This window comes from Aedes aegypti, chromosome 2 (genome assembly GCF_002204515.2).
Source record: "Aedes aegypti strain LVP_AGWG chromosome 2, AaegL5.0 Primary Assembly, whole genome shotgun sequence".
In the NCBI taxonomy this organism is placed as follows: Eukaryota; Metazoa; Arthropoda; class Insecta; order Diptera; family Culicidae; genus Aedes; species Aedes aegypti.
Window position 1 is genome coordinate 360,846,921 of NC_035108.1, and position 9,917 is coordinate 360,856,837.

Here is a 9,917-nt window from a genome sequence, read left to right on the forward strand (position 1 = left end):
TGAACGGAGTTCAAGAAACGATTGGTTCGACGAGGAGCGCCAGGAGGTTTTGGAGGGAACGAATAAAGCGCGGGCTGCAATGCTGCAGCATGGTACGCGGCAAAACGTGGAACGATACAGACTGAAGTGGAAACAACAAACCTGCGTATTTCGGGACAAAAAGCGACGCCTGGAAGAGGTGGAATGCCAAGATATGGAGTTGCTGTACTGTTCTCAAGAAACGCGGAAGGATGGGAGCATCTTGACGGACGAACGCGAGGAGGTCGAAAGTGGAAGCAGCACTATGATCTTCTTCTTCTTTCTGGCGTTACGTCCCTACTGGGTCAGAGCCTGCTTCTTAGCTTAGTGTTCTTATGAGCACTTCCACAGTTATTAACTGAGAGCTTACTATGCCGATGACCATTTTTGCATGCGTGTATCGTGTGGCAGGTACGAAGATACTCTATGCCCTGGGAAGTCGAGAAAATTTCCAACCCGAAAAGATCCTCGACCGGTGGGATTCGAACCCACGACCCTCAGCTTGGTCTTGCTGAATAGTTGCGCGTTTACCGCTACGGCTATCTGGGCCCCACTATGATGAACACCTGAATGGCTTAGAATACACGTACAGGTCAGGGCAGCGAAAACAGAGGAGTGTAAACACGATGTTATATGCCCAAAGCAATGTTACGATAGACGGGGACACCTTAGAGGTGGTAGACGAGTTCGTGTACGTCGTATCCTTGCTGACGGCTAACAACAATGTTAGGGCGCGGCCAGGGTAGACGCGAATTGCGAAGCGAAGCGAAAAGTGCACGAGAAGGAATAACAATTATTAATAATGAACTGTCAAACTCCAAAGGATTTTCGCGTGACGCATCTACCCTGGCCGACACCTTAGTCAGGAAGTACGAAGGCGCAACATCTGTGGAAGTCGTGCCTACTATGGGCTCCAGAATAAACTGCGGTCAAGAAAGATTCACGCTCGCACCTAATGTACGAATGTACGATGTACAAAACGCTCATAAGACCGGTAGTCCTCTACGGGCATGAAACGTGGACTATGCTCAAAGAGGACCTCCAAGCTCTCGGGGTTTTGAGCGCCGAGTGCTAAGGACGATCTTCGGCGTGTGGTGGCGAAGGACGAACCTCGAGCTCGCCCAGCGCTACGGCGAACCCAGTATCCAGAAGGTGGCCAAAGCTGGAAGGATACGATGTACAGGACATGTTGCAAGAATGCTGGACAGCAGTCCTGTAAAGATGGTGTTCGCTTCGAAACCGGTCGAAAAAAAAAGACGTGGATCGACAAGGTGCACCAAGACCTGGAGATCAAGGGTTACAGTTGAGTTAGCGCAGAAACCGCATTAAAATAGCATAGTGAGCAGCCCGACAGCGAACTAGTAGTACCTTTCGGTATACCTTGTTGAAGGAGAAAAGCAAAAACTTCAAAAGTTGTAGTAAAGCAACGATTGATTGCTAAAAAATAAAAATGATTTGTTAAACTTTCATATATATGATTAAATATCTATTACAGCTGCCTCAAAAAATGCTCAACTAATATTAGAATCATTCCACGAATATATTGTAAAAATCGTACTAATCCGGAATCATATGTTTATCCCCTATTTCCAGACTCGCAACACAGTCGGTAGCGCTCCATCATCACCAAAGAATCAACGTTCGGCTTCCAGCACACCGGGCACCAGCCTGCAGGGTGAGTCCCTATCGCTTCCACTGTCCCAGCCGGTGACGTCAGCCACTACGAACGGTGCCAAAGAAAGTACAACATCCGTAACGAATACCAACGGTAGCAGCAGGTGTTCGATCATGTCCCGCAGCATGGAAGGACCGCACAGTTTACCGCCACAAAGCTCTGCCCGGCCGCACAGCAACAGTAGCACACTGGATCGAAGGTAATAAGGCTATATTTGTAATCCAGATAATAAATAAACCGTATAGTGGGTCAAAATGGACTGATATAATGAAAATAGTCTTTAAATAGCACTATATATAAGGAATTGAGTCCGATATACGGCTTATGGTTACCTAAGAATACGAAAACAGTGTTGCCAGACCATTTAAACGCAAACTCTTCGTTTCCGCAGCTCTTCCAGGAACCGATTCGCCAAAGCGTTCACCCTATCTGCGGCGGCCACGGCACCGGGCACTGCCATCGATCCGCAGAAGGAGCGACTCACCGGGGAGTTGATGGCCGTCTGCAACGACTGTCGCAGTTTGGTGCTGGAAATCATTCGTTCCTCGCGACAGACGCGATCATCCGCGCAGAACCAGGCGTTGCGCAACCTCACGTTGGACCTTTCGCCCGTCTACAAACGCTAGGGCATCCATTATCTGCAGAATCGTGCAGAAAGCAGGTGCTGAACTTGTGTCGGAGATGTGTTTGGTGGATAGCCTAAGTTTCGTTTTCGTTCCCGTCGTACCGAAATAAAAAATGCGAAAAATCAAATTTGAAGCTTCCAATACGAGAGAAAGTTGCTTGAATTCTTTATATTTATCTTATTTATTCTGTAATTTATTTCAAAAGGTTTCTTTAATTTTTCGAAAATGTTATTAACGTTTTATTAGAAAGAGTATATTTCTTGTTAACAAATTTGATTAGACTAAATCAGGTCTTCAGAGCAATTAGTCTTCAAAACCCCATTCAAGGGACTGAGTTATCTCTTAAAAATTGTAAGACGTTCAATTGCTACTTTTTAGGTTTGATTTGAAAAATTATGTTGAAATAATATCTGATATATTTTTAAGTATTCTGGTTGTGCGTTCAGGCACATATTTGAATTTGATTTTTCGCAATTCGGTGTAGCTTCTTGAAATTTAGACGAAATGGAACTTCCTAAAAAGGCGATGCTTGTTATAATGATTTAATTGTTATTGGGTCCTGGGATCAATTGTACATTTGTCCGAGCGAGCAACAGTGGAGGATAGGAAGATTTGTAATTATAAAAAATGTATGGAAAAGTTGTGACTTGTTGAAGTAATAAAACAGAACGGAATTTAAAGCAATCACCATCACATTCAGTTTACCGGAATGGTACACAAATTTAAAGCGATACGCAGAAACGATTATTTATTTTCGATGAACAATTCATATGTCAAAAACCTTGATTCAATTGTATGAAATCATAAATTCTTCGGTCCCGTTTCATCAATATTACTAATAAATCCAATCGTTGACAATGCACAATGATCCGATAAATCGATAATTTTAGCAATCTAACCAAATTCTCTCTGTTGTTGATTTAAGACGTATATTTTCAGCGAAGAGTTTTGCATCGTCGTGGATCCTTACATAGGTTTTGATTTTGAATAATTTATGGTTGAGTACCATCGTTCTGGCATTACGTCCCAACTAGGACAGTGCATGTTGATATCGTGTGGCAGGTACAAAGATACTCTATGCCCAGGGATGACGAGAAAAATTATATTACGAAAAGAGCCTCGACCTGCGAGATTCGAACCCACAATCTTCAGCTTCGTCATTCAGTAATTCAGTAAGGCCATACATGAGGCAACTATCCCTTTATCAACTGTTACAGTCATATTGTTTAATTTGAGAAAATCACTTCAAACATACCCTTCAAAATCAAAATTTGCTTGTAATTCTCAAAGTTTCACAGTAATCGGCGTACTCTCCAGCGAAGTTGTAAGTTTTTTATTTATCCATACACAACTTTATTGCTAGTAACTTGAAGAAATCATTGATTAAATAATGGGAAAAAAAATGAATTTTAGACTCGTTTTTTTCTCTCTTCTCTAGGCATAGGAAAGTATGGAGATCTACAATTGTAGATCTAGTTGAAACCTACAACTTTGCTGAAGACAGCAGGCCAACAATTTTATTTTTTTTCTTAGTCATCTGCAAATTTAATGTGTTCAAAGATATTTTTAAGTGAACTTACTCCGTGAAAAAAATTTAATTATTGGGACCTTGAGGTTTCAAAATTTTTTCATTTAAATTTGCTTCTAACTTTTGAATGACAAAAATTATAAACTTACAATGTTGAGCAAAATTGTGTACCTATCATTACATCGTCTACAACTCTTATGAAAGCCTCAAAACTCAAAACTAAAACAACTGATTTGTTGGGTGCCATCTAAATTTATATACTTTCGGAATCGAAATACAGAACTCAAATGAAGTGTTAGATCAATAGTGTTTTCAGCAAAGTTGTTCAGAATAACATTTTCTGAATGTTTGCTGAAAAACGCAACGACAAATTATCTAAAACATTAAAGTTTTATTCAAAATTCAAACCTAAATGTGGATCACAATATCCTTTTTTTTTCTTTAAAGATTCAAAACTCAATTACGAACAAATCCTCTGAAGACATCATTAATAAGAACAGAGAAAGGTTTCTTCCTGCTAAATAATCGTATCGACCATTGTGCAATGTTCTATGAAACTATAAGAAGAAAGTATCTTAGAATGATGTTTAGTGGTCCTCCAATATGAAACTCACTTGCTACTCAAGTCCAACTTAGCAACTTCAGTCATGAATAAAATTTGCAACCCGAAATATTAAAATAATCACAAACTCAATCAGAAACATACCACACAATTCTGCACCATCAGACTCAACTCCATGCGCTCTAACTATTTTAACCAAATATTTGTTCCAGACATATGGCAACAAAGTTGACTCACAGAACTTAAAACAATCTCTGTTATAATAAAACTCACATCTAACCTCCAAATGTCATGGTAGCTTTATTGGATTATATCGAAATTAACAAATTTATGTACTGTACAATGTACTCTCCTAGGTGCGGTCCTTTACAAATTTGGACTCAAACGTATTTTCCTATATCAATCCAACTTCTACTGGTATAGGAGTTGTTTTGGAACATTTAAATTTCCCATATTCTTTCTAAACACTGATTCTCTCCAAACTTTTTTATTTGATTCAAGCCTCGATTAATTCTGAATTCGAATAAATAGCATAACAAAGATACTCATAGAAATAAAAAACATAAAAATATTGAGAGAGGAGAGTAAAGTTGCTAGCCAAAAACAGACACAAATATAACAGCAACTACCGTTAGAAATAATCCCCATTCGTTAAGCATTATTAATTTAGTTTGCGTAAAAAATATCCATTGCTGTAAATAATCAGAATCTAGCATATCCTCCAACCGTATAGGTTAAGAAACAAAGTTGCTTTTAAATTGAACAATTTGATGAAAATAGGTAGCGTTCTAAGTTTCCATAGTTTGTTCAAGTAAGATTTAGGTTCGAGTTGAATAAGACATTTAGGAAATATGCATGGAAACACCTGATCATACATGAATAACTAGATGAAAATATTAATTATATTAATATTTGACACCGCGGTTTAGCCGGCGTCGACTATAAATAAACACGCAGTTAAAAAGTTTTAACTAGTTTAATATATATCAGAGAGCTGTTGAAAATGAAGATAACACAGTGTAATACTAAAAATAAAACATTTTTGTTTTTTCCCTATCTGAACCTTATCCGAAATCATCCCAAAAGACACTTGGATAACACCCAGACACACAGACATCTAATCATGATGGGAGGAACTAGAAATTTGTGCAACGACTGTCTGGACATCTCACTCTGCGCATCATGACTAACCTTTGGATAGATATTTAGAGATCATAAAAATTCTCGAATGCTTTAGTATAATAATTTTGTAGAAAACTTTGGTAGCCTTCCACGGATTTCTTCTGTAATTTTTAAGGAATTCTTGTATGATCAGGGTGTCTTATACCTAGAAAAACCTGGAATTATCAGGGATTTTTTATATCACAATCAGGTAAATTATTTTGCGGCAGTAATTCATGGTAGAATATTTTCACGCCAAAGGATTTTTGCGTCAAAAACCAAAGAAACCACTATTTGCAAAATAAATTTTCTTCAATAAAAAAAAATGACTTTGTCGCTATCAAAACAATATTTGAGCTGTTTATCCTTTCGAGTATGAAATTTTATCGAGTTACCAAAACATAATTGACGTTTCTAATATTCCTATATTCAATCAGTAAAAGACTAACATATATAGGGCCGATAGTAGAGTGGTTCAAAAAATCGTTTTTGCTCCACACCGCTCATTCGATTCTAGATCAAATTCTGAGTGTCCTCCCAAAATTTGAGCTCATTCGGATGAAAACTGAGACTGCACAAGCCCTTTAAAGTTTATATGGGAATTACTATGGGAAAAGCAAGCAATTCATTCAATCGGTCATAGTGTTTGCCCATGTGCTCTTGAAGATTAGTGCCACGTTGATACTGTGAGATACGTTCATCAGCTACAACTTTGCCGAAGACCTTTTTCAAATCGGACGTCTCAGTAATTAGTTATTAATTTATATCCAGTCACAAATTCTTCAACAGTGCTCATTTCACTTCTGAACAGGCAACATTGTTGCATCTGGCGCGAAAGATACCACGCACAAATCATGGCTACTATGTTTTACTGCATATATCCAGTGATGCCTGCAGAATTGCCCAATTATTATAGCCAAAGTTTTACAACTCATACAAAAATCAATAACTAATTACTGGGGCGTCCGATTTAAAAATGGTCTTCGGCAAAGTTGTAGCTGATGAATGTATCTCACAGTATCAACGTAGCACTAATCCTCAAGAGCACATGGGCAAACACTATGACCGATTGAATGAATTGCTTGCTTTTCCCATAGTAATTCCCATATAAACTTTAAAGGGCTTGTGCAGTCTCAGTTTTCATCCGAATGAGCTCAAATTTTGGGAGGACACTCAGAATTTGATCTAGAATCGAATAAGCGGTGTGGAGCAAAAACGATTTTTTGAACCACTCTAGCCGATAGTCTCTAAAGTCTTTTTTCCCTTATCTTGTTTGGAGATAATTGTGATGCTAAATTTCTTTTCATATTTCTCAAGAACAGCTCCAGGAATTATCCTAGTTGTTTCTTCAGGGATTTCATTTAAAATATTATCAGGAAGTGATACAGGGTTCTCTCCTTACATTCTTCAAGAAACTCCTCTACCAATTCTGTCAATATTTTTTCAAATGATGTTCAAAGGAATTTCTCCAGAGTTTGCTTCAGGAAATCCTCGAGCACTTCAATGTTTGAACGATTTTCCAAAGACTATCCTAGGATTTCGTCTAGATATTTTTCACTAACTTTTCAACCGAATTCTTTAGTCGGTACTCTAAGAGATCTTCCAATGATTTCCACAGATTTTTTTTTCAAGAAAACCCGCAAAGGTTTATTTTAGAGTTTTTGGTAAAATTCGTTCATGGATTTTATTTTCAAGAAACCTGAAAAGAATTTCTATCCATCACCCCGAATGACATTACCCCGAATTCCAATATCATGGGGAAATGTCTTCAATATCATCATGTGAAGATAATTGTAAATTCGGGGAAAAAGCATTCGGGGTGATGGAATTCTGGGTAATGGTACATTGGGGGTAATGGAATTCGGGGTGGTGGCATTCTGGGAAATGGCATTCGGGGTAATGGGATAGAATCAATTGTTCAGCTCTTAACACTGTTTGGATGGTAAAACACTGATGATGGTAAAATTTTTCGTTTTAATGTTCTGAACAGTTTTACTTTTATTATATTTGATGTAAAATTGCAGCACGAGAAAATAAATAAAAAAAACTAAAATAAACTTAAGGATTCTTATCAGGAGCTTTCTTATAGGGTAGGTGTACCAGTTATGGACATAATGGTTCCCTATTTCGCCAAACGTGATAATTTGATTATTTTCAAATTTCTAATCATTCTGTGTGTTTAAGTAGTTTGATATCGAATGAATCTAGATGTTAAAACATTCAAAAGTATTCAAAATGTGAAAGTTTTTGAGAAAACACTTATGGCCAAATAGGGAACCACTATAGCCATAACTGGTACATTTTCCCTAGACATGACCAGTTTTTTTTTTTTTTCTTAGAATATACCCAGGAAATTCTCCAGAACATTATTGAAAAGCCGAAATTTCAGGAATATTGTTTGAAATAATCTATTCAATAAGCTCTTGACATTTTGTGAGATTACTTGGAGATACTCATAAAAGAATTCTTAGAGGAGTTCTTTGGACCGTTGCTGATGACACGACAAATTCAAGAGGAGCATCTGAACACTTATTATTAGCGCATAATTCAATCCCTGAATGCATTCCCTCAAGATGATTATAATACGAGGCCATACCTCGAATGTTCAAGAACACTAGTCTAAAGAACCAAACAGCGCTCTGAACTGAAAATTTGATCGTTTGAGCATTCCAGAATGCAACCAACCTATCAAATTTTCAACGCGAACGGTTGTCAGGTTTTCTAGATCTGTGAGCTTGAAAATTCTAAATTTGGCTTTGTGTATAATCACCTTAAATTGAAGATACAACGAAGCCACACCTCAAATTTTCAAGAGCATAAACCTAGTGAACCAAGTCGGATCAGATCGGAATTTTAAAATATTAACTAAAAAAATACCTGTAACTAATCATAATGCTTCACTTATTGAAAATATTCTGAGAAAAAAAAGAAAGCATTTTGGAAATGTGATTCCTGAAAAATATCTTTTGACGTATGCTTGAAATAATCCTGAAAAATCAAAATTCTATTCTTGGAGAAATTCAAGATTGAAAGAAATACTCTAACATTTTTTTAAAAAACCTTGGAGATAAGGAGCTTCTAAGGGAAATCGACATGGAGAAGTATTGACGAAATATCTGTAAACATATGTTTAGGAATTTCAAGAGGAATTTCTGAGAGTTCTATGTGCAATTTCTTGAAGCCATTCTACAAAAAAGTTCTTCGGCAATGGCTAGAATTTTACCTGGAAAAAGTAATAGCCAAATTTCAGGTTAAATTTCTTATACTTAGAAAGCATCGTGGATGACTGTGATGGTGTTGCATCTTATATAAAAAAAAAAGTTGTAATCAGGTATAATCAGGAAGGGTCCAGAATTTTCGTTTATGTCTGAAATTTGTAAAATTTGATTTGGGGTAGTTCAGTAGCCGAGCACACCTTAGTTCAATTACTCAGTTTTAACATATCAACTTGAAAAAACGCTAAAAAATGTTATCTGACAAATATATTTCAGTAACGTAATAGCTTTTGTTCAGTTTATTCATATGACCTATAGCATAAACTTTACATCATGCAAATTATTGGATATGTATCTTCTTGTACAAATCGTACTAATTTCGGTTCAAATTAACCAATTGAGTGGCCTGGATTTTTTCTGGAAAATGTCTGGAAGGTCAGGGAATTTTATTTTCAACATTGAGTCAACACCCTGCATTTCATCTACGGTTATTCCAAAAAATTACTCCACAAATTCCTCGAGAGGTTATTCTAGTGATTCTCTTAATAACATTTCAAATAATTCCTTAAATTTTACCTGTTGTTCATTTTTGAGTTTCCCTAGATTTTTTCAAGGAATTGCTCCACAATTTTATCCAAAGATTATTGTAGTTCTTCCAAAATTGTTTGAATGAATTACGCCACGTTTTTTTCAGTAGTTTCTTAGCTTCCTTGAAAATTTCATTCACATTTCCTTGGAGAAATACATAAAAAAAACTCCTGGGGGAATGCATGCAAATTTTTGGAAACTTCCTCGAGAACTCTTTTAGAATTATTGGATGACTTCCCAAAATAATCTTAGGAGTAATATCTGCAATAATTCTTAAGGACAATTTTGAAGAATTTTTTGTAGATTTTTTTCTAGAAATTCCTTAGAAAAAATCTTAGAGAGACTTCATGGCTCATGGGAAACAATCACAAAATGAACTTCTAAAGAAAATGGAAAACCTCTTTACTAATAAAGTTACTTACTTACTTATTTGGCTTTACATCAATTATCTTGATAAAGCCTCGCCAACAATATTTCGCCAATTCCCTCGGTTCATGGCCGCTTCTCTCCATCCTCGACTGTGACCCACGCTCTCCAGGTCCTG

General features: G+C 36.9%; 1 protein-coding gene across 5 annotated transcripts in view; it reads left to right on the top strand.

The window, feature by feature from the left end:
* Window positions 1-5,100, top strand: part of LOC5567743 (protein spire) — a 581,954-nt gene extending 576,854 nt beyond the window's left edge. For all 5 annotated transcript variants that reach the window (XM_021846470.1, XM_021846472.1, XM_021846473.1 and 2 more), the window contains 2 exons: window positions 1,612-1,892; window positions 2,085-5,100. In XM_021846470.1, coding sequence (XP_021702162.1) covers window positions 1,612-1,892; window positions 2,085-2,319 — 516 coding nt within the window. In that variant the 3' untranslated portion in view covers window positions 2,320-5,100. The remainder of the gene's footprint in view (window positions 1-1,611; window positions 1,893-2,084) is intronic.
* The last annotated feature ends 4,817 nt before the right edge of the window (window positions 5,101-9,917 follow it).